The sequence below is a fragment of the Triticum dicoccoides genome, chromosome 2B (assembly GCF_002162155.2).
Source record: "Triticum dicoccoides isolate Atlit2015 ecotype Zavitan chromosome 2B, WEW_v2.0, whole genome shotgun sequence".
Taxonomy (NCBI): domain Eukaryota; kingdom Viridiplantae; phylum Streptophyta; class Magnoliopsida; order Poales; family Poaceae; genus Triticum; species Triticum dicoccoides.
In genome coordinates this window covers 84050628-84075869 of record NC_041383.1, presented here as the reverse complement: position 1 = coordinate 84075869, position 25242 = coordinate 84050628, and the positions used below count along the sequence as shown (strand labels likewise).

The window sequence follows — 25242 nt, the reverse complement described above, 5'->3', positions numbered from 1 at the left end:
GGCGCGTCCCAGAAGTTGCTCCGCTCCGTGGCGTACCTTGGGCGTACAGGTCCTGCAGCCCGATGGGAGGGAGATGCTGCAGATGTCGCCGGCGTCGAGGTCCACCGCGGCAGCAAGCACCCCCATATGCCTTGCCCCGGCACCGAGAGCAGGGGTTGGATCCCGATGCTGACGGCTAGGCTAGGGTTTGTCGCCGGCCTCCATCCGGATGTTGCGGGTGCGGATCCGGCGTCGTCGTCGTCGTAACAGATCCGTGGCCATCTCTGCCGCCCCATCATCCAGATCCTCGTGATCCACGATGGCCGCGTCTGCCCAGATCGGCGTCGGCGGATGCTGCTGCGTATTCTCGGGAGAGGAGGAGCGGATGGAGCGGGGGCGGCGAAGGGACAAAGGGCGGCGGCGGCGAAGGGACGAAGGGCGGCGGCGGCGAAGGGATGAAGGGCGGCGGCGACGAAGGGCGGCGGCGGTGAAGGGACGAAGGGAGGCGGCGGGCGAAGGAGGGCACAGAGTCTGGCGACTGTTTCTCGCTTGAGGGAACGAAACCTAGCTCAGGGCGCAGAGTGGGGAGATTTTTTTTCGCTGGTTAATTTCCGCCGGCTTTCTTTTGCTGGTTTATTTTCGCTCGGGTCAGTTGGATGCGACGGGAGATTGGGCGCGTGGGGGCGGGTGGGGTACTCGGCTGGAGGTTTTTTTTTTTGGTTAACTGCGGCTGAGCGGGAGGTGGGAGCAAGTACCAAAGAAGTACCAAAAAAGACCATAGTAGGTGGGACGAAAATAAAACCCGAAACGCAGACTACCAACTGAGACATTAGGAGTAGAGATTAATGGTCCTCCGGTTCGGACTGGTTTTATGAGTATTGCTAAAGTTAGTTGACTGACAATTCACGCAAATTCAACAGTGCCTTTCATGCTGCAATTATGTGTTCTTTATGGAACTTTGAAATGATATCTGCTATAACAACGCTCGTTGGTCGGGATTTCAGGTTTTATGGTTGGGCATCACCAAGACAATGAAGAACTGGACCAAATTTCCCTAAATGCAGCTGAGCAGTATCGAACATCAAAGCTCTTGATTTATATCTACCTGCAGCAACCAACTAGTACAGCGCACCTGTTGTGTCTGGCTTCTTCTTTTATACTACTTCTTGTTGTGCATCTTATCTTTCTGTTTTTCTTTTTGCCTTTTTTTTCTTCGGTTTATTTTTCTTTATTTCTTCTTATTTTTATATTTTCTTTTTTCTTTTCTTAAATTCGTGAACATTTTGTAAATCCGTGAAATGTATAGACACGAAGTGTATAGTACCTAATTCTTGGCATACATAATTAGAAATATCATTCTTCATAAATCAATATTCCTTTCACGTACATTTCACCCAAAAAATTTAAATACCTTCTTTACTCAAGAAAACAATATGAATACTCTTTTTATTGCATGAGCCAAATTTAGAGTGCATGCTTTCTAATATCCTATCTATTTAGGAATAGACATAGTAGTTCATAACCAGGCTGATAGCAAGTCCATCACGCAATTCTCTTCTGCTGAAGCAAGATTACTTGCAAATTGCAATGCAGCACGTAGTTGTACGTGAACGGTTGGATGAACTCGCATGACCTGACTCTAAGCAGAAACTGGGAAAAAAGAATCAGAGATTCATATGAAAGTCCTAAGACAACAATAGCACCCCAAAGATGGAAAAAGCAATCAACATGTTGTAGATATAATATTTGATGCATAATCATATTTATATCATCTTGTCTCGTCTTCTTGCACAATGCATGTCTCGGACCAACAATTATTTTGTGGCCTCCTGCCTGCAATTTGAAGTTTCACAAGTTGCCAGCAATAAGTTTTCACATTATGCAACATCACGTATTTGTAAACAATTACATAGAACGATGGCACCAAACCAAATACAATATTTTTTCCATTAAATATTTCAAAATTGAGTGCACTGCTGCACTCAGCATAGCGATGATAAAAACATGGGAAGTACAACCCCTTAAATATTTCAAAAACAGGGGAAGGCCATCCACTTGCACTGCGCTCCACATCCGGACATGGCCGTAGTGCTTTTTTGAGGTGGAAAGGATGGAAGTTTGGGCGCTGGAGCTCGAGAATGGGTGGGCAGAGAGAAAGAAGGCATGGGTGAAAGGGTGAATCCTTATCTCTTAATAAAGGCAGCGAATACCAAGCGCCTCTCCATTCGCCTTAAAACTCGCTTATTCCCCAAGGGTCGTGCAGGCGGCGCGGTTGGATTACCCACGCCCGTATTGATGAGAATCCCGCAATAAGGGGACACGATCTCTGCTTCGACAAGACATGCCAATGAAAACCACATCTCGAAACATGGAGCGGGAGGCTAAAAAACGGTTCAAAATAATGACCGGGCAGGGACGTAATGTCTCACTACAAAAGTTGTCAGTAGATGGGACCCATGAAATATTATACTCTCTGCGGTTGTGTGTGGTACTTGTTTTGCAGAGTCGTACATGTTTTCTGTGTTCGAGGGCTGCTTTGGAGTATTCGGAGGAGGAACCCGCCTTGCAATGCCGAAAACAATCTGCGCGCCGGACACATCATCATTGAAGTCTGGTTCAGGGGCTACCGAGGGAGCCCTGGATTAAGGGGTCCTCGGAGCGTCTGGGCTATGTGACGTGGGTCGGACTGATGGGCCATGAAGATACAAGACAGGAGATTTCCTCCCATGTCCGGATGGGACTCTCCTTTGCATGGAAGGAATCTTGGCATTCGGATATGAAGATTCCTTCCTCTGTATACCGACTCTGTGCAACCCTAGGTCCCTCCAGTGTCTATATAAACCGGAGGGTTTAGTCGTTAGAGGCAATCACGGTCATACTGTTGGGGAACGTAGTAATTTCAAAAAAAATCCTACGCACATACATGATCATGGTGATGCATAGCAACGAGAGGGGAGAGTGTGTCCACGTACCCTCATAGACCGAAAGCGGAAGCGTTAGCGCAACACGGTTGATATAGTCGTACGTCTTCACTATTCGACCGATCAAGTACCGAACATACATCACTTTCGAGTTCAGCACACGTTCAGCTCGATGACGTCCCGCGAACTCCGATCCAGCAGAGCTTCACGGGAGAGTTCTGTCAGCATGACAGCGTGATAACGGTGACGATGTTGCTACCGACGCAGGCCTTCGCCTAAGCACTGCTACGATATGACTGAGGTGGAATATGGTGGAGGGGGCACCGCACACGGCTAAAAGATCAAGAGATCAATTATTGTGTCTAGAGGTGCCCGCCTGCCCCCGTATATAAAGGAGGGAGGGAGAGGCCGGCCCTAGAGGGGGCGCGCCAAGTGTGGGGAGTCCTACTAGGACTCCCAAGTCCTAGTAAGATTCCCCTTTCCTTTCCGAAGTAGGAGAGAAGGAAAGAGGGGGAGAGGGAGAAGGAAAAGGGGGCTGCACCCCTTGTCCAATTCGGACCAGAGGGGGGGGGGGGCGCCTCCTTCCTTTTGGCCTCTCTTCTCTATTCCCGTATGGCCCAATAAGGCCCAATACTTCTCCCGGTGAATTCCCGTAACTCCCCGGTACTCCGAAAATACTCGAATCACTCGGCACCTTTCCAATGTACGAATATAGTCGTCCAATATATCGATCTTTACGTCTCGACCATTTCGAGACTCCTCGTCATGTCCCCGATCTCATCCGGAAATCCGAACTACCTTCGGTACATCAAAACACATAAACTCATAATACAAATCGTCACAGAACTTTAAGCGTGCGGACCCTACGGGTTCGAGAACTATGTAGACATGACCGAGACACGTCTCCGGTCAATAACCAATAGCGGAACCTGGATGCTCATATTGGTTCCTACATATTCTACGAAGATCTTTATCGGTCAAACCGCATAACAACATACGTTGTTCCCTTTGTCATCGGTATGTTACTTGCCCGAGATTCGATCGTCGGTATCTCAATACCTAGTTCAATCTCGTTGCCGGCAAGTCTCTTTACTCGTTCCGTAACACATCATTCCGTAACTAACTCATTAGTTACAATGCTTGCAAGGCTTATAGTGATGTGCATTACCGAGTGGGCCCAGAGATACCTCTTCGACAATCGGAGTGACAAATCCTAGTCTCCAAATACGCCAACTCAACAAGTACCTTCGGAGACACCTGTAGAGCACCTTTATAATCACTCAGTTATGTTGTGACGTTTGGTAGCACACAAAGTGTTCCTCCAGTAAACGAAAGTTGCATGATCTCATAGTCATAGGAACATGTATAAGTCGTGAAGAAAGCAATAGCAACATACTAAACAATCAAGTGCTAAGCTAACGGAATGGGTCAAGTCAATCACATCATTCTCCTAATGATGTGATCCCGTTAATCAAATGACAACTCATGTCTATGGTTAGGAAACTTAACCATCTTTGATTAACGAGCCACTCAAGTAGAGGCATACTAATGACACTATGTTTGTCTATGTATTCACACATGTATTATGTTTTCGGTTAATACAATTCTAGCATGAATAATAAACATTTATCATGAAATAAGGAAATAAATAATAACTTTATTATTGCCTCTAAGGCATATTTCCTTCACATACAGGCTAGACATCTAGAGTTTAGCCATTACGATCTCGTGGTAGATCAACTCTTGTAATCCGCATATTCATCAAGATCAATCAAGCAGGAAGTAGGGTATTACCTCCATCAAGAGGGCCCGAACCTGGGTAAATATCATGTCCCCCGTCTCCTGTTACCATCGACCTTAGACGCACAGTTCGGGACCCCCTACCCAAGATCGGCTGGTTTTGACACCGACAGCGGTAGCCGACCGCAAGGAAGAACTCGGTGAACTCCCTTGCGCTCCTCCACCTTGATATCGCCCACACCCGAAGTGTGTTCTCTACATAGACTCAGGCATGGTCCGGGTTGTTAACGGGTTATCGGATCCAAAACCGGACCCGATAGCTTAACAGCGTTCCGTTATGGTGGATGCCACGTGTCGGTCACCCTTGACAAAAGCACTTTTGTGACGCGTGATTTATTATCATGGAAGTTGATACGTCTCCGTCGTAGATACTTTTCCAAACACTTTTGCCCCTGCTTTGGACTCTAACTTGCATGATTTTAATGGAACTAACCCGGACTGACGTTGTTTTCAGCAGAATTGCCATGATGTTGTTTTATGTGCAGAAAACAAAAGTTCTCGGAATGACCTGAAACTCCACGGGATGTCTTATAAAAAATAATAAAAATCCTCGCCAAAGATGAAGACCAGGGGGCCCACACCCTATCCACGAGGGTGCCCCCCCTAGGGCGCGCCCCCTACCTCGTGGGCCCCCTAGACACCTTCCGACGCCAACTCCAACTCTATATATTGGCTTTTGGGGAGAAAAAAATAGGAGAGAAGAAATCATCGCGTTTTATGATACGGAGCCGCCGCCAAGCCCTAAAACCTCTCAGGAGGGCTGATCTGGAGTCCGTTCGGGGCTCCGGAGAGGGGGACTCGTCGCCGTCGTCATCGTCAACCATCCTCCATCACCAATTTCATGATGCTCACCGCCGTGCGTGAGTAATTCCATTGCAGGCTCGCTGGACGGTGATGGGTTGGATGAGATTTATCATGTAATCGAGTTAGTTTTGTTAGGGTTTGATCCCTAGTATCCACTATGTTCTGAGATTGATGTTGCTATGACTTTGCTATGCTTAATGCTTGTCACTAGGGCCCGAGTGCCATGATTACAGATCTGAACCTATTACGTTTTCATAAATACATGTGTGTTCTTGATCCTATCTTGCAAGTCTATAGTCACCTACTATGTGTTATGATCTGGCAACCCCGAAGTGACAATAATCGGGACCACTCCCAGTGATGACCATAGTTTGAGGAGTTCATGTATTCACTAGGTGCTAATGCTTTGTTCCGGTTCTCTATTAAAAGGAGGCCTTAATATCAATTAATTTCCATTAGGACCCCGCTGCCACGGGAGGGTAGGACAAAAGATGTCATGCAAGTTCTTTTCCATAAGCACGTATGACTATATTCGGAATACATGCCTACATTACATTGATGAATTGGAGCTAGTTCTGTGTCACCCTATGTTATGACTGTTACATGATGAACCACATCCGGCATAATTATCCATCACTGATCCGGTGCCTACGAGCTTTCCATATACTGGTTTACGTTTATTTACTTTCCCGTTGCTACTGTTACAATCACTAGAAAATACCAAAAATATTACTTTGCTTTCATTACTCTTTTGTTACCGTTACCACCACTATCATATTACTTTGCTACTAAACACTTTGCTGCAGATACTAAGTTTCCAGGTGTGGCTGAATTGACAACTCAGTTGCTAATACTTGAGAATATTCTTTGGCTCCCCTTGTGTCGAATCAATAAATTTGGGTTGAATACCCTACCCTCGAAAGCTGTTGCGATCCCCTATACTTGTGCATTATCAAGAACCTTTTTCTGGCGCCGTTGTCGGGGAGCATAGCTCTATTCTTTGAGTCACTTGAGATTTATATCTGCTGGACAGTATGAAGAACTTGAAAGACGAGAAAACAAAAATTTATCCCTCAACTACGAGGGGAGGTAAGGAACTGCCATCTAGCTCTGCACTTGATTCACCTTCTGTTCTGAGTAAGCTAGCGACACCTAAACCTGCTTCTGCTATTCGTTCTGATATGTCGCATGTTATTGATGATGCCACTTCAGCTATGCATGATACTTATGATGAAACTACTTCTATGCTTGATACTACTGTGTTCCTTTGTGAATTTCTTGATAAACAAATTGCTAGGGCTAGAGAGAAAGAAATTATTGAATCTGATAATATTGATGAAAATGATGATGAGGATAGGCCTGTTATTCCTAAAGGTTATATTTTTAATAGAGAAGCTTCTACTGCTATTTTAGCTTGCAATGATAATGATGAGCTTAGAAGGTTAACAGCTAAATGGAACAAAGAATCACTTAGAGATAAAATGAGGCCTGATCCTGCTTTTGCTACATCACGTATTTGTGTTCCCGATAAGGATTATGAATTCTCTGTTGATCCTGATATAATTACTTTGGTTGAATCTGATCCTTTTCGTGGTTATGAATCTGAAACTGTTGTGGCACATCTTACTAAATTAAATGATATAGCCACCCTGTTTACTAATGATGAGAGATCGCGCTACTTTTATATACTCAAAATATTTCCGTTCTCATTAAAGGATGATGCTAAGATATGGTTTAATTCTCTTGATCCTGGTTGTGTGCGTAGTCCCCAGGATATGATTTATTACTTCTCTGCTAAATATTTCCCTGCTCATAAGAAACAAGTTGCTTTAAAGGAAATATACAACTTTGTGCAAATTAAAGAAGAGAGTCTCCCACAAGCTTGGGGGAGGCTTCTCAAGTTACTTAATGCTTTGCCTGATCATCCTCTTAAGAAACCTGAAATACTTGATATCTTTTATAATGGACTAATCGATGCTTCCAGAGATTACCTGGATAGTTGTGCTGGTTCTCTTTTCAGGGAAAGAACACCGGATGAAGCTGAAATTTTATTGAATAATATGTTGACAAATGAAAATAATTGGGCACCTCCTGAGCCAGCTCCTGCTCCGATTACTAAGCCTATCCCCAAACCAACTCCGAAGAAGAGAGGTGTTCTATTTCTCAGTCCTGGAGATATGCAAGAGGCAAAGAAATCTATGAAAGAAAAAGGTATTAAAGCTGAAGATGTTAAGAATTTACCTCCTATTGAAGAAATACATGGTCTTAATCTACCGCCTGTTGAAGAAACATATGATCTTAATCCTTTATTTATTGAAGAACCTCCAGACCTCGATAACCCGACACGGGTAGTAAAGGTAAATTCTCTCTATAGATTTGATGAAGGTGATATTCCTCATTATAAGTCTGCTAGACAATGCCTTGATGAGTTCGATAATTTTATTGTTAAACAAGAAAACTTCAATGCTTATTTTGGTAGACAATTGAAATATGATTCCAATATGATTAAACACTTGGGTGATTATATGGCTATTATTAGAGGTGAACTTAAACTTGTTAGCAGACATGCTTCTATGGTTACCACTCAAGTAGAACAAGTACTTAAAGCCCAAAAAGAAGTGCTTGATGAAATGAATAGTAAGAAAAATGATTATGCTGTTAGAGTGGCTACTAGAACTGGTAGAATGACTCAGGAACCTTTGTATCCTGAAGGACACCCTAAGAGAATTGAGCAAGATTCTCAGAGAAATAATATTGATGTTCCTAGTTCTTCTAAAAAGAAGAAAAAGAAAAATGATAGAACTCTTCAAACTTGTAGTGAACCTATTGCTGAACCACCTGATAATCCAAATGATATCTCTATGTCTGATGCTGAAACACAATCTGGTAATGAACATGAACCTAGTGAAAACGTTAATGATGATGTTCATGATGATACTCAACCTAGTAACGATAATGATGTAGAAGTTGAACCTGCTGTTGATCTTGCTAACCCACAATCAAAGAATCAACATTATGATAAAAAAGACTTTGTTGCTAGAAAACATGGTAAGGAAAGAGAACCTTGGGTTCAGAAACCCATGCCTTTTCCTCCGAAACCATCCAAGAAAAAGGATGATGAGGATTTTGAGCGCTTTGCTAAAATGATTAGGCCTATCTTTTTGCATATGCATTTGACTGATATGCTCAAAATGAATCCTTATGCTAAGTACATGAAAGATATTGTTACAAATAAAAGAAAGATACCGGAAGCTGAAATTTCCACCATGCTTTTCCAAACACTTTTGCCCTTGTTTTGGACTCTAACTTGCATGGTTTGAATGGAACTAACCCAGATTGACGCTGTTTTCAGCAGAATTGTCATGATGTTGTTTTATGTGCAGAAAACAAAAGTTCTCGGAATGACCTGAAACTCCACGGGATGTCTTATAAAAAATAATAAAAAATCCTCGCCAAAGATGAAGACCAGGGGGGCCACACCCTATCCACGAGGGTGCCCCCCCTAGGGCACGCCCCTCTACCTCGTGGGCCCCCTAGACACCTTCCGACGCCAACTCCAACTCTATATATTGGCTTTCGGGGAGAAAAAAATAGGAGAGAAGAAATCATCGCGTTTTACGATACGGAGCCGCCGCCAAGCCCTAAAACCTCTCGGGAGGGCTGATCTGGAGTCCGTTCGGGGCTCCGGAGAGGGGGGCTCATCGCCGTCGTCATCGTCAACCATCCTCCATCACCAATTTCATGATGCTCACCGCTGTGCGTGAGTAATTCCATCGTAGGCTTGCTGGACGGTGATGGGTTGGATGAGATTTATCATGTAATCGAGTTAGTTTTGTTAGGGTTTGATCCCTAGTATCCACTATGTTCTGAGATTGATGTTGCTATGACTTTGCTATGCTTAATGCTTGTCACTAGGGCCCGAGTGCCATGATTTCAGATCTGAACCTATTATGTTTTCATGAATATATGTGTGTTCTTGATCCTATCTTGCAAGTCTATAGTCACCTACTATGTGTTATGATCCGGCAACCCCGAAGTGACAATAATCGGGACCACTCCCGGTGATGACCATAGTTTGAGGAGTTCATGTATTCACTAGGTGCTAATGCTTTGTTCCGGTTCTCTATTAAAAGGAGGCCTTAATATCCCTTAGTTTCCATTAGGACCCCGCTGCCACGGGAGGGTAGGACAAAAGATGCCATGCAAGTTCTTTTCCATAAGCACGTATGACTATATTCGGAATACATGCCTACATTACATTGATGAATTGGAGCTAGTTCTGTGTCACCCTATGTTATGACTATTACATGATGAACCGCATCCGGCATAATTATCCATCACTGATCTGGTGCCTACAAGCTTTCCATATACTGGTTTATGTTTATTTACTTTCCCGTTGCTACTGTTACAATCACTACAAAATACCAAAAATATTACTTTGCTTTCATTACTCTTTTGTTACCGTTACCACCACTATCATATTACTTTGCTACTAAACACTTTGCTGCAGATACTAAGTTTCCAGGTGTGGCTGTATTGACAACTCAATTGCTAATACTTGAGAATATTCTTTGGCTCCCCTTGTGTCGAATCAATGAATTTGGGTTGAATACTCTACCCTCGAAAGCTGTTGCGATCCCCTATACTTGTGGGTTATCAGAAGTGGACACTTCCGTGATGATAATTTTGGTAATGTCATGGAACACTTCTACGATAGCACAGGTATGAATATCTTGATTCTGTCATAAAATCGTCATGGATGTACATGCATGACAAAAAACGCGACCTACTGTGACAAACACGTATCATAACGGAAGTGTATTTTTTTGTAGTGATTGTTCAAAGCAATAGTCTAGTTTTGACATGATAATTTAAATACTGAAGCATATCAACAAGCAACCATGTCTTTCAAAATATCAACGCTAAAATAAGTTATCCCTAGCCCATCATGCTCAATCATTAATCCATTCATGAAACACACTCGCATATTAGCTACACCCAATACTCAAGTACGATCATATTGCCTCCTAGTTGGTGCTTTTTATAAGAGAATATGGAGACTCAAATTCAAAATAAAAATTGCATAAAGTAAAAGAAAGGCTCTTCGCGGAGGGAAGTAGGGATTTGTAGAGGTGCCAGAGCTCAAAGAGAAAAACTTAGAGGTAAAAACATTTTGGGAGGTGTGTCCTTTCCCACCAACGAAAACAACTTAGAGTTCCCAACACTTTCCATGCTAGATATATCATAGGCGGTTCCCAAACAGAAATTAAAGTTTATTCCTTTTTCAACCATACTTTCACCTTCCGTGGCTAACCGTATCCACGGGTGCCTTCCATACCAACACTTTTCAAGGAATTTATTATTTGACAACATAAAGTAAATTCATTTTTCATTTCAGGACTGGGCATCTCTAATACCTTTGCCTTACTCTCGTGCAGTGACAAGTGAATAAACACTCATCGTGAGAATAATACATCTAGCTTGGAAAATATTAGCCACCCATCACCGCTCCGCGAGCGAAACAAACACACAAAAGAGAAGTTTATTTTGAAAATTAGAGATGGGACATACAAATTTGCTTAGAACGGCAAAAGAATACCGCATAGAGGTAGATATAGTGGACTCATGTGGCAAAACTGGTTTAAAGGTTTTTGGATGCACAAGTAGAGATCATACTTAGTGCAAAATGAAGGCTAGCAAAAGATTGGGAAGCGACCAACCAAGAAACCGAGAATCTCATAAGCAAGCATTAAGCATAATTAACACTGAATGATGCACCACAAGTAGGATATAATTTCATTACACAACTATTGACTTTCATGCTTGCATAGGGAATCACAAACCTTAACGCCAATATTCTTACTAAAGCATAATTACTCATCAACACAACTCACATATCACATCATCATATCTCAAAACTATTACTAAGAATCAAGTTTATTTTGTCCAATGATCTTCCTGAAAGTTTTTTTATTATATCCTTCTTGGATATCTATCACTTTGGAACTAATTTTCATATGTTGCTTTTGACAAGCTCAGACAAATATAAGTGAAGATTATGAGCATAATATTTTTTCTTTCCCTCAAATTAATTTAAGGGAAGCAAGAGAGAATTTCTTGAAATTTTTATTAACTCTCAAATAAATCTAAGTGAAGAGAGCATTTCTTAAAAAATACTAAAGCACACCATGCCCAAAAAGATATAAGTGAAGCACTAGAGCAAGTCCATAGCTCATAAAAATTTAAGTGAAGCATAGAGAGCAATTCTAACAAGTCATGGCATGATTTTGGCTCTCTCAAATAGGTGTGTCCAGCAAGGAATCAAGACTTAAAACACAAAATACAACAAGCAAAGACTCATATCATACAAGACGCTCCAAGCAAAACACATAGTATGTGACGAATAAAAATATAGCTTCGAGTAAAATACCGATGGACCTTAGAAGAAAGAGGGGATGCCACTCGGGGGCATCCCCAAGCTTAGTTGTTTGCTTATTTTTGGATAATATCTTGGGATGTCGGGGCATCCCCAAGCTTAGGCTCTTCTTCCTCCTTATTCCTTCATCCATCGTAAGATAACCCAAAACTTGAAAACTTCAATCACACAAAACTCAACAAAACCTTCGTGAGATCCGTTAGTAAAAGAAAGCAAATCACTACTATAAGTACTATACCGAACCAATTCATATTTTGTTCTTGCATTATATATACTGTATTCCAACTTTTCTATGGCAAAAAATCGTCAAAGAAAACCATAGAGCCATTAAAATAAGCACACAATGCAAAGAAAACAGAACAGTGTAGCAATCTGAATATCTCGAATACTTCTGAAACTCAAAAAATTCTGAACAAATAGGACGACCTGAGAAATTTGTATATTAATCTACTGCTTTGGCAATTTTCCACGCTCTGATAAAAAATAAGAATTGTTTTCATGAGCGCAAAAGTTTCTGTTATTTCAGCAAGATCAAACAACTATCACTCAAGAAGATCCTAAAGGATTTACTTGGCACTAACTCTAATTAAAACACAAAAAACACAATCATAACAATAGCATAATTGTGCAAACACTGAAGAACAAAAAGAAACAAGCAAAAATAAATTTTATTCATTGGGATGCCTCCCAACAAGCGCTATAGTTTTACATTGTTATCTTTGTTTCGAGATCCATAAGATGCCCTCATGGTTGATTCATATGGTGGCCTAATTATTGTTCTAGGGAAGTGTTCCATACCCTTCCTCAAGGGAAATTGGAACTTAATATTGCCTTCTTTCATATCAATCATGGCACTAATAGTGTGTAAAAATGGTCTACCAAGAATAATTGGGCAAGACGGATTGCAATCAATATCAAGAACAATGAAATCTATGGGCACATAATTCCTATTTGCAAGAATAAGAACATCATTAATTCTTCCCATAGGCTTTTTAATAGTAGAATCCGCCAAGTGCAAATTTAAAGAACAAGAATCAAGATCGGTAAGACCAAGCACATCACATAGAGATTTCGGAATTGTAGAAACAATAGCACCCAAGTCACACAAAGCAAAACACTCATAATTTTTAATCTTGACTTTGATAATAGGTTCCCGTTCATCATGTAAGTTTCTAGGAATTAAAACTTCCAATTCCAATTTTTCTTCAAAAGCTTTCATCATAGCATCAACAATATGTTTAGTAAAAGCTTTATTTTATTCATAAGCATGGGGTGAATTTATCATGGATTGCAACAAAGAAATACAATCGATCAAATAGCAACTATCATAATTAAAGTGTTTGTAATCCAAAAGAGTGGGCACATCACTAGTTAAAGTTTTGACCTCTTCAAACACACTTTTATTAATTTTCTCAACAAGATTTTCACCCTCCGAATTATCAGGACGCCTTCTACCTAAAGTTGACTCTTCTCCAGTCCCTTTTTCATCAATCTTAACTTTACTAAACAAGGAATCAATAGAAGAAACACCAATCATTTTAAGATCTTCATCACTTTTACGAAAGTAATCACTAGAAAATGCTTTTTCTAAAAATTCTCTTTTAGCTCTAAGCATAGCGGTTCTTTTCTTACTTTCATCCATAGAAACATAAAGAGCTTTAATTGATTCATCTACTTTAGGCAAAAAAAATCATCTTGAGATTTTCCACATCAAGAGCAATTCTATCAACACTTCTAGACAAATCATCAATCTTATTCAACTTTTCTTCCATGGAAGTGTTGAAAACTTTTTGCGTGCTGATAAATTCTTTAATATTATTATCAAGATCAGAGGTGTTCCTATTATTATTACTAGGAAATATGCCCGTGCTTTGCAACGGGAGAAAAATAATATCTTAGCATTTCCCACATCCCCACACACACTCTTCCATGTCCTCTATGTGAACACAATGCCCGATCTATATTGTCGCTTATCCTCCTTCCAGTCATTGTCGGCGGTGGTAGTTCAACCTTGTGTGAGTGGAACGATGTGGGCGGCGGCCGTCAATAATGGGAGGAGATAGTCGGCAGTAGTGCTCGGCCGCGTCGGGGTGTCGTTAGTTAGCGCCTCGCCTATAGTCACCTCCTCCATCAACCGAGCTATTGTCAGTGTTGCAAATAGAATTTGCAAGTAAGTTTGCTACAAAAATTATAGACCTAGGCATGATTATAAAATAGTCATATACATTGTTTCTGACCTAGTCGGAGTTGTGGTTGCATCCTCATTTTGTTGCTACACGGTGACCTTCGAGGCACGGTTGCTTCGACCACTCTCTCCTATGACGATGTAACCGGATGGATTACTAATTATAGTACATAAATTTTGTTTGATTGGCATAATTAGCGCATAACCAGGCATGAATGTCCCTTCATTATCAGGGTTTATTCTCTTCAACTATTTTTGCGCTCATGTGCCCACAATTTTTATTAATTAGAGCAAAATCAGCATATTCTCTTTATTAGCATGTGCCCACAATTTTTCAATTATAGGCTATAACCAACCAGCATATTGTCTTTTATTGACACGTGCAAGTTACCTCTGGCAATAATTTGTGGCTCGTTCTGCACATGATTCTCGGGACAACTTCCTTATTCTCACACAACCTTCTTATTTCCAGATAACTTAGGGACATACAAAAACTGGTGTGATTTAGTATAAAATTTCAAGGTGGGACTATTCCATAATTGCAAGCTAGCTGAGTTGGCTTTGTCCGTCGACACAATAGGGAAGGTCATAGTTCAATCCCCTCGCGCCCTTAATTTTTTGCTGCTTGTCATTGTGACAGAAAAAGAAATGTGTGGTAGGCCCAATTGAGGATAAATAAAAAAATGGGGAACTACGTGTGGAATGGATGAAACAAAATCTACACGTATATTTTTTTTTCTTTTCTTGGGGCAGCTGCATGGGCGCTACTATAAGACGCTAGTTGCGTCAAATAGCGTGTGGAACGCACAACCGATCACGTCTGGGTCAGTTACTGGCAGGCACTGAAATAACCTTTGTTTGCAAGGCACAATAATAATCCAGAAAAACGACAGGTTAAACGATCGAGCACATGACCTTAAAGGCTCGAGCACGTGCTGCTAGCCATGGCAACAAACACCTAATGCAAACCAATGGCTAGCATGAATATCTAGGAACATATTGCAAAGTCAGATTTATAAAAAAATATATTATGAATTGCCGAATATTCTTGGAAAAATAAACATTATTTTAAAGTACAAACAATGATTTTGATATTCCATCCATTTTGAAAAAAACATGAACACAATTTGAAACGACATCATTTTCTGAAGACACGAACCTTTTATGAAAATACAAAAAAATTGAAGTAGTGACCGACTTCTGAAAATGGAACATGTTTTGAACATTCAGAACAATTTTATAAAATGTGTTTTTAAACGCAGATATTATTTTGAATTTGTGAACAATTTACTAACATATGAATATTTTTCGAATTTGGAATTTTTTCTAAAATGATTTTTTTGAAAATCCAAACAATTTTAGAAAACACAAATATTTTTTGGAAAAAATTTTAATATGTCCTGAATTTCGAAAAACAAATCGGAATGAGAAAAAAGTTATTTTTTCCAAACATTTATAAAAATGAGAACACAATATTTTAATTCTGCACGTTTTTCTTAAATTTCAAAAAAAATCTGAACTTTTTGTGAAATTTTTTAATTACGAAATAAGGTAAAAAATAAATTTGGAAGGAAAAGCGAAACGGGCTGGCACAATTTTGGGCGGACTGTGCGAAGGTCTGGCCATCTGCCGGGTTGGGCGCCAAATAGAGTTTTTGCAGCTTCATGAGTAGGCAAATAAGTAGGCAGGCTTGGCTGGGCCACAGCGTGTGCGGCCCAATTACGAAAATCTGGAGTTCTTATAAATAAATAAAAACAGACGAATGCACAAAAATTTAGTACCACCTCGGATAGAAAAATAAATTTCGACGGTGAACGGATGAAAAAAATTGAAGAAACGCACCTTACTTTATTAGTATAGGTATATGTATAGGTAAGATTGATTTCCACATGAATTAGAGGAATTACTAGGGAAAAGCCCAGGATTAAAATTACCTCTATAAGCATTGTTGTTGAAATTATTTCGAGGGATAACATTCACATCTACAACATCACTAGTTTGCTCAATCAAAATAGACAAAGGCACATCATTGAAATCAATGGGAGCACTTTTACTAGCAACCAATTTCATAAGAGCATCAACTTTTTCACTCAAAGAAGAAATTTCTTCAACCGAATTAACATTTTTACTAGTAGGAGCTCTTTCGGTATGCCATTGCGAATAATTTGCCATAATATTATCAAGAAATTTGGTGGCTTCACCCAAAGTAATTTCCATAAAAGTACCACCCGCGGAGGAATCTATAAGATTACGAGAAACAAAATTCAATCCCGTATAAAAATTTTATATGATCATCCAAACATTTAACCCATGAGTTGGGCAATTCCTTAGCATCATTTTTCATCCTTTCTTAAGATTGTGCAACATGCTCATGTTCAAGTTGCTTGAAATTCATGATCTGGGTTCTAAGGGAAATAATTTTTGTGGGCGGAAAATACTTAGTGATAAAAGCATCTTTGCACTTATTCCAAGAATCGATACTATTGCAAGGCAAAGAAGAAAACCAAATTTTTGCAGAATCACGCAAAGAGAATGGAAATAATTTCATCTTGACAATATCATTGTCCACATCTTTTTTCTTTTTCATATTGCATAATTCCACGAAGGTATTAAGATGGGACATGACATCCTCATTAGGAGTACCAGAAAATTGATCTTTCATGACAAGATTCAACAAAGCAGTATTAATATCACAATACTCTGCACTAGTGGCGGGAGGAGCAATCGGAGTGCCAATAAAATAATTGTTGTTGGTATTTGAGAAATCACATAACTTGGTGTTCTCTTGAGTCATGATGACTTCACAACAAGATTGCACTCAAAAAACAGATCCAGCAAAAAAACGGCGAACGAAAAAGAGAGTCGAATAAAACGGCAATTTTTTGTGAAGTGGGGGAGAGAAAAACGAGAGGCAAATGGCAAATAATGTAAATTGCGAGGAGATTAGATTTATGATTAGGAACTTGGTATATGTTGAAGATCCTCCCCGGCAACGGCGCCAGAAATTCTTTTTGATGCGGCTTGAAGCTACGTTGGTATTTCCCCAAAGAGGAAGGGATAATGTAGCACAACGTAAATAGCACATGCACACAAATAACAACTTCCCGCAACCTGATGTGTAAAAGGGGTTGTCAATCCCTTTCGGGTACGGCGCCTCAAGATAGGCAAACAGACGTGAATAAATTTGTAGTAAATTGATAGATCGAACGCCAAATAAAATAAATAAGAAATAATTGCAGCAAGGTATTTTTGGATTAATAGATCTGAAAATAAAAGCAAAGGAAAATAGATTGCAAAGGCAAATAATAAGAGAAAGAGACCCGGGGCCGTAGGTTTCACTAGTGGCTTCTCTCGAGAAAATAGCAAACGGTGGGTGAACAAATTACTGTTGGGCAATTGACAAAACTTCAAATAATTATGGCGATATCCAGACAATGATCATTACATAGGCATCATGTCCAAGATTAGTAGACTGACTCCTGCCTGCATCTACTATTATTACTCCACACATCGACCGCTATCCAGCATGCATCTAGTGTATTAAGTTCATGGAGAAATGAAGTAATGCAATAAGAACGATGACATGATGTAGACAAGATCTATCTATGTAGAGATGGACCCCATCGTTTTATCCTTAGTAGCAATGATACATACGTGTCGGTTCCCTTTCTGTCACTAGGATCAAGCACCGTAAGATCGAACCCACTACAAAGCACCTCTTCACGCTGCAAGATAAATAGATCAAGTTGGCCAAACAAAACCCAAATATCGGAGAAGAAATACGAGGCTATAAGTAATCATGCATAAAAGAGAACAAGGAAACTCAAATACTTTCATGGATATAAAAAGATAGATCTGATCATAAACTCAAAGTTCATCGATCCCAACAAACACACCGCAAAAGAGTTACATCATATGGATCTCCAAGAGACCATTGTATTGAGAAATCAGCGAGAGAGAGAGAGAGAGGAAGCCATCTAGCTACTAACTACGGACCCGAAGGTCTACAAAGAACTACTCACGCATCATCGGAGAGGCGCCAATGGAGGTGGTGAACCCCATCCGAGATGGTGTCTAGATTGGATCTGGTGGTTCTGGACTCTGCGACGGCTAGATGAATATTGCGTCGACTCCCCTACGGTTTCTGGAATATTGGGGTATTTACATAGCAAAGAGGCGGTCCGAGGGGCACCCGAGGTGGGCACAACCCACCAGGGCGCGCCTGGGCCTCCTGGCGCGCCCTGGTGGGTTGTGCTCTCCTCGGAGCACCCCCTAGGCGCAACCAGGGCCCATTATGTTCCTTCTGGTCCAAAAAAAATCTCCGTAAAGTTTCGTTCCGTTTGGACTCCGTTTGGTATTGATTTCATGCGATGTAAAAAACATGCAGAAAACAGCAACTGGCACTTGGCACTATATCAATAGGTTAGTACCAAAAAATGATATAAAATGATTATAAAACATCCAAGATTGATAATATAACAGCATGGAACAATAAAAAATTATAGATACCTTGGAGACGTATCAAACCGGTATCAAATACCCAGGGGCTACTATGAACAGTAGTAAAGTACACATCAATAACATGTATATCAAGTATACATTTGTTCACTTTGCCATCCTTCTTATTCGCCAAGTATTTGGGACAGTTCCGCTTTTAGTGACCATTTCCTTTGCAGTATAAGCACTCAGTTTCAGGCTTGGTTCTAGCTTTGGGTTTCTTCATAGGAGCGACAACTTGTTTGTTGTTCTTCTTGAAGTTCCCTTTCTGTCCCTTGCCCTTTTTCTTGAAACTAGTGGTTTTGTTAACCATCAACACTTGATGCTCTTTCTTGATTTCTACCTTCGCCGATTTCAGCATCACGAAGAGCTTGGAAATTGCTTTCGTCATCCCTTGCATGTTATAGTTCATCACGAAGATCTAGTAGCTTGGTGATAGTGACTAGAGAACTCTGTCAATCACTATCTTATCCGGAAGATTAACTCCCACTTGATTCAAGTGATTGTAGTACCCAGACATTCTGAGTACATGAAAGGTCTCATACCTCTCGACACGGGCATGAGTCTGAAATACTAATTTCAACTCTTGGAACATCTCATATGCTCCGTGGTGTTCAAAACGTTTTTGAAGTACCGGTTCTAAGCCGTAAAGCATGGCGCACTAAACTATCAAGTAGTCATCATACCGAGCTTGTCAAACATTCATAACGTCTGCATCTGCTCCTGCAATAGGTCTGTCACCTAGAGGTGCATCAAGGACATAATTCTTATGTGCAGCAATGAGGATAATCCTCAGATCACGGACCCGGTCTGCATCATTGCTACTATCATCTTTCAATTTAGTTTTTCTCTAGGAACATATCAAAAATAAAACATGGGAGCTATACGCGAGCTATTGATCTACAACATAGATATGCAAATACTATCAGGACTAAGTTCATGATAAATTAAGTTTAATTAATCATATTACTTAAGAACTCCCACTTAGATAGACATCCCGAACTCATCTAAATGATACGTGATCCAAATCAACTAAACCATGTCCGATTATCACGTGAGATGGAGTAGTCATTGATAACCCACAAGTATAGGGGATCGCAACAATTTTCGAGGGTAGAGTATTCAACCCAAATTTATAGATTCGACACAAGGGGAGCCAAAGAATATTTGAAGGTATTAGCAGCCGAGTTGTCAATTCAACCACACCTAGAGATTAGTTATCTGCAGCAACGTGATCAGTAGCAAAGTAATATGATAGCTTTGATAATAGTGACAGCAACAATGGTAACGGTAATAGTGATAGCATTAGTTTTATAGCAAGTGCAACAGTAAAGATAGCAGTAGTAACTTAGCAAGAACAATATAAGATAAATTCGTAAGCATTGGATCGGTAATTTGTTGGATGATATTCATCATGTGATAGTCATAACCTAGGGCGATACGGCACTAGCTCCAGTTCATAAATATAATGTAGGCATGTATTCCGTAAATAGTCATACGTGCTTATGGAAAGAACTTGCATGACATCTTTTGTCCTACCCTCCCGTGGCAGCGGGGTCCAATTGAAAACTAAAGGATATTAAGGCATCCTTTTAATAGAGAACCGGAACAAAGCCTTAACACACGGTGAATACATAAACTCCTCAAACTACGGTCATCACCGAGAGTGGTCCCGACTATTGTCACTCCGGGATTGCCGGATCATAACACGTAGTAGGTGACTATAACTTGCAAGATTGGATCTAGAACATGGATATATTGGTGATAACATAAACAGTTCATATCTGAAATCATGGCACCCGGGCCCAAAGTGACAAGCATTAAGGATGGCAAAGTCATAGCAACACCAATCTCAGAACATAATGGATACTAGGAATTAGGCCCTAACAAAACTAACTCGATTACATGATGAATCTCATCCAACTCCTCACCGACCAGCGAGCCTACGAAGGAATTACTCACTCCCGGTGGGGAGCATCATGGAATTGGCGACGAAGAAGGGTTGGTGATGACAAAGAACAAAGATCCCCCTCTCCGGAGCCCCAAACGGACTCCAGATCTGACCTCCCGATGAAAAACAGGAGGTGACGGTGGCTTCGTCTCGTGGATCGCGATAATTCTTTCTCCCTGATTTTTTCTGGAAAAATATGATTTTTATAGCGTCGGTTTTGGGGTCTGTGGGGCCACCAGGTGTGGACAACCCACCTAGGCGCACCTAGGGGGTAGGCGCGCCCTCGTGGGTTGTGCCCACCCAGGTGCCCCCTCAGGTGGCTCTTGGCTCCATAAATTCTCTTTTGTTGTATAAAAATTCCTCGCAAAGTTTCGTTCCATTCCGAGAACTTTTATTTCTGCACAAAAACAACACTATGGTAGTTTTGCTAAAAACAACATCAGTCCGGGGTTAGTTTCATTCAAATCATGCAAATTAGAGTCCAAAACAAGAGGAAAAGCGTTAGGAAAAGTAGATATGTTGGAGACGTATCAGTCATCAATGGTGAACATCTCTATGTTGATCATATCTACTATATGATTCACGTTCGACCTTTCGGTGTCCAGTGTTTTGAGGCCATGTCTGTACATGCCAGGCTCATCAAGTTTAACCCGAGTATTCCGCATGTGCAAAACTGTCTTGCACCCGCTGTATGTGAACGTAGAGCCTATCACACCCGATCATCACATGGTGTCTCAGCACGACGAACTGTCCAACGGTGCATACTCAGGGAGAACACTTATACCTTGAAATTTAAGTCAAGGGACCATCTTATAATGCTACCGCCGTACTAAGAAAAATAAGATGCATAGAAACATCACATGCAATCAAAATATGTGACATGATATGGCCATCATCATCTTGTGTTTTTGATCTCCATCTCCAAAGCATCGTCATGATCTCCATCATCACCGGCTCGACACCTTGATCTCCATCATAGCGTCGTGGTCCTCTCGCCAACTATTGCTTCTACAACTATCGCTAACGCATAGTGATAAAGTAAAGCAATTATATGGTGTTTGCATTTCATACAATAAAGAGACAACCATAAGGCTCCTGCCGGTTGTCAGATATCTTACAAAACATGATCATCTCATACAATAATGTATATCACATCATGTCTTGACCATATCACATCTTAACATGCCCTGCAAAAACAAGTTAGACGTCCTCTACTTTGTTGTTGCAAGTTTTACGTGGCTGCTACGGGCTTCTAGCAAGAACGTTCTTACCTACGCATCAAAACCACAACGGTGATTTATCAAGTTTGCTGTTTTAACCTTCAACAAGGACTGGTCATAGTCAAATTCGATTCAACTAAAGTAGGAGAAACAGACACCCGCCAGCCACCTTTATGCAAAACTAGTTGCATGTCTGTCGGTGGAACCATTCTCATGAATGTGGTCATGTAAGGTTGGTCCGGACCGCTTCATCCAACAATACCGCCGGATCAAAATAAGACATTGGTGGTAAGCAGTATGACAATCACCGCCCACAACTCTTTGTGTTCTACTCGTGCATATCATCTACGCATAGACCTGGCTCGGATGCCACTGTTGGGAAACGGAGCATGCAATTTAAAAAAATTTCCTACGCTCATGCAAGATCTATCCATGGAGATGCATAGCAACGAGGGGGAGAGTATATCTACGTACCCTCGTAGACCAAAAGCGGAAGCATTTGACAACGCGGTTGATGTAGTCGAACTTCTTCTAGCTCCGATCGATCAAGTACCGAACGTACGACACCTCCGAGTTCTGCACACGTTCAGCGCGATGATGTCCCTCGCCTTCCTTATCCAGCAAGGTGTCGGGGTAGTGGATGAGTTCCGTCAGCACGACAACATGGTGATGGTGATGGTGAAGTGATCCGAGCAGGGCTTCGCCTAAGCACTACGAAGATATGATCGGAGGCGTAAACTGTGGAGGGGGGCGTCGCACACAGCTAACAATCGATGTTGTGTGTTCTAGGCGCCCCCTCCCCACATATATATAGGTGGGAGGGGAGGAGAGGCAGCCAAGGGGCGCCCCAAGTAGGCCGAATCCTACTTGGGGTTCCTCCCCGATTCGCCCCCCTTACCATATTTCATCGGAGAGAAAAGGGAAGGGGAAGAGAGAAAGGAAAGGGGGGGGGGCGAACCCCCTTTATTCCTTCTCCAATTCGGCCTCCTGCCTAAGGGGCAGCACGCCACCCCTTGTGGGCTGGTGTGCTCCCCTCTTATGGCCCATATGGCACATATCTTCCCCCCGGGGGTTCCGGTAACCCCCCGGTACTTCGATAAATACCCGATACATTCTGAAACACTTCCGGTGCCCGAATACTATCATCCTATATATCAATCTTTACCTCTCGAACATTTCGAGACTCCTCTTCATGTTCGTGATCTCATTCGGGACTCCGAACAACATTCGGTCACCAAATCACATAACTAAATCGTCATCGAACATTAAGCGTGCGGACCCTACGGGTTTGAGAACTATGTAGACATGACCGAGACACTTCTCCAACCAATAACCAATAGCGGAACCTGGATGCTCATATTGACTCCTACATATTCTACGAATATCTTTATCGGTCGAACCGTTATAACAACATACGTTATTCCCTTTGTCCATCGGTATGTTACTTGCCCGAGATTCGATCGTCGGTATCTTCATACCTAGTTCAATCTCGTTACCGACAAGTCTCTTTACTCGTTCCGTAATACATCATCCCGTGACTAACTCATTAGTCATTTGCTTGCAAGGCTTATTATGATGTGTATTACCGAGAGGGCCCAGAGATACCTCTCTGATACTCGGAGTGACAAATCCTAATCTCGATTCATGCCAACCCAACAAAACACCTTCGGAGATACCTGCAGAGCATCTTTATAATCACCCAGTTACGTTGTGACATTTGATAGCACACAAGATATTCCTCCGGTATCCGGGAGTTGCATGATCTCATAGTCAAAGGAATATGTATTTGATATATATGAAAGCAATAGCAATAAACTGAACGATCATTATGCTAAGCTAACAGATGAGTCTTGTCCATCACATCATTCTCCTAATGATGTGATCCCGTTATCAAATGACAACTCATGTCCATGGTTAGGGGACCTTAACCATCTTTGATCAACGAGCTAGTCAAGTAGAGGCTCACTAGGGACACAATATTTGTTTATGTATTCACACATGTATTTAAGTTTCCGATCAATACAATTCTAGCATGAATAATAAACCTTTATCATAAATAAGGAAATATAAAATAACAACTTTATTATTGCCTCTAGGGCATATTTCCTTCAGAAACATCTATCAATGTGCACATGAAAATAGTTAGTAACAAACTTTTGGGAAGCCAAAATTTTGATGCAAGACATTGATCATTGTTATTTACCACTCCGTTCTGGATGTAACGTGTGCGATGACCATTATCGGATGCCGGGTCAAGCATAGTGTAATTAGTGACGACCGCCGAACCAAAGCGGGGCCTCCTGAAACAACAACATTTAGTTATCGACATATAATCATCATATCCTATTCAACCGTTCAACTAACATCAATCATATTATATTCAAACTAGGTTCACCTTCAAACTAGGTTCTTCTTCAAACTAGTTAACAAATCATATTCAACCACATCACCATGATGATATACTTAATGCATAAACATAAGCATTATAAGCATAAGCATACACATAAAAAAATATAACATCCACATGATTAATTCATTCATATAAATTTCTTCAACAACATCCGCTATACATCATGCATCACATCATATCAACATGCATCATAGCAAAACAAACATATGAGTTAATCATCCAACATGCATCATACCATCTTTTTTTCTAAACAAAAAACATGAACTAGGGTTCATCTTAAGCATATTTCATCAAACAACATCCACTATACATCATGCATCATATCAAAACAAATTCCTCCAACATGCATCATAGCAAAACAAATTCCTCCAAAAAAATGAACTAGGGTTCATCTTCACACTACCATTTGAACTAGCGATTAAAGTTCATATCCAACACAACAGAACATCTAGAATCAACCTAAAACAATCCTATGGTAAAAAAAAATCTAGTTCAAAAATAGGGGTGATTTGAATCAAATAATGCGACGAATCGGAAGCTATTTGACTAAAACTAATTGGAAGGATTGGAGGAGCTTATTTCTTATTTCTTAGCCATCTCGATCCGCAAGACGGTGAAAAAACGAAGAAGATCCGAGGAGGGGAGTGAGGAGATGAGAGAGGGGGCGAGAGAGAAGAACAGACAATTCTTCGGGCAGCTGGGTGGGGGTGGGGCGGCCGGCCCGTAGCTTAAGTGCCCAGACCCTACCGTTGGGGTCCCTGACGGTAGGGTAAGACAAGCTACCGCCAGGACCTGTGGCGGTAGGGTGGGACGGAGGGGGACGAGGGCCATTTAGGGTGCTGATGTGGATTAGTTTCTTACCGCCAAAGGTTGTGAAAACAGCATACCGCCGAGCCCCCTACCAGTAGAAAAAGGGGTCAGATTTCAAAAAAAAAGTCCGAACCAAGATCAGATCGAAACTTGACCAAAAGGTCAAAACACGAATTTTTGCCAAACGGGACACAGCGCGTGATCGAAACTTAGATGTGACTTGTGAGGC

At 41.2% G+C, this 25242-nt stretch overlaps 1 protein-coding gene across 1 annotated transcript in view; it reads left to right on the top strand.

Moving 5' to 3' along the window:
• Positions 1-298: 298 nt before the first annotated feature.
• Positions 299-25242, top strand: part of LOC119360535 — a 34171-nt gene continuing 9227 nt past the window's right edge. Inside the window, exon 1 of the mRNA XM_037626132.1 lies at positions 299-340. Within this exon, the coding sequence (XP_037482029.1) occupies positions 299-340 (42 nt within the window). The remainder of the gene's footprint in view (positions 341-25242) is intronic.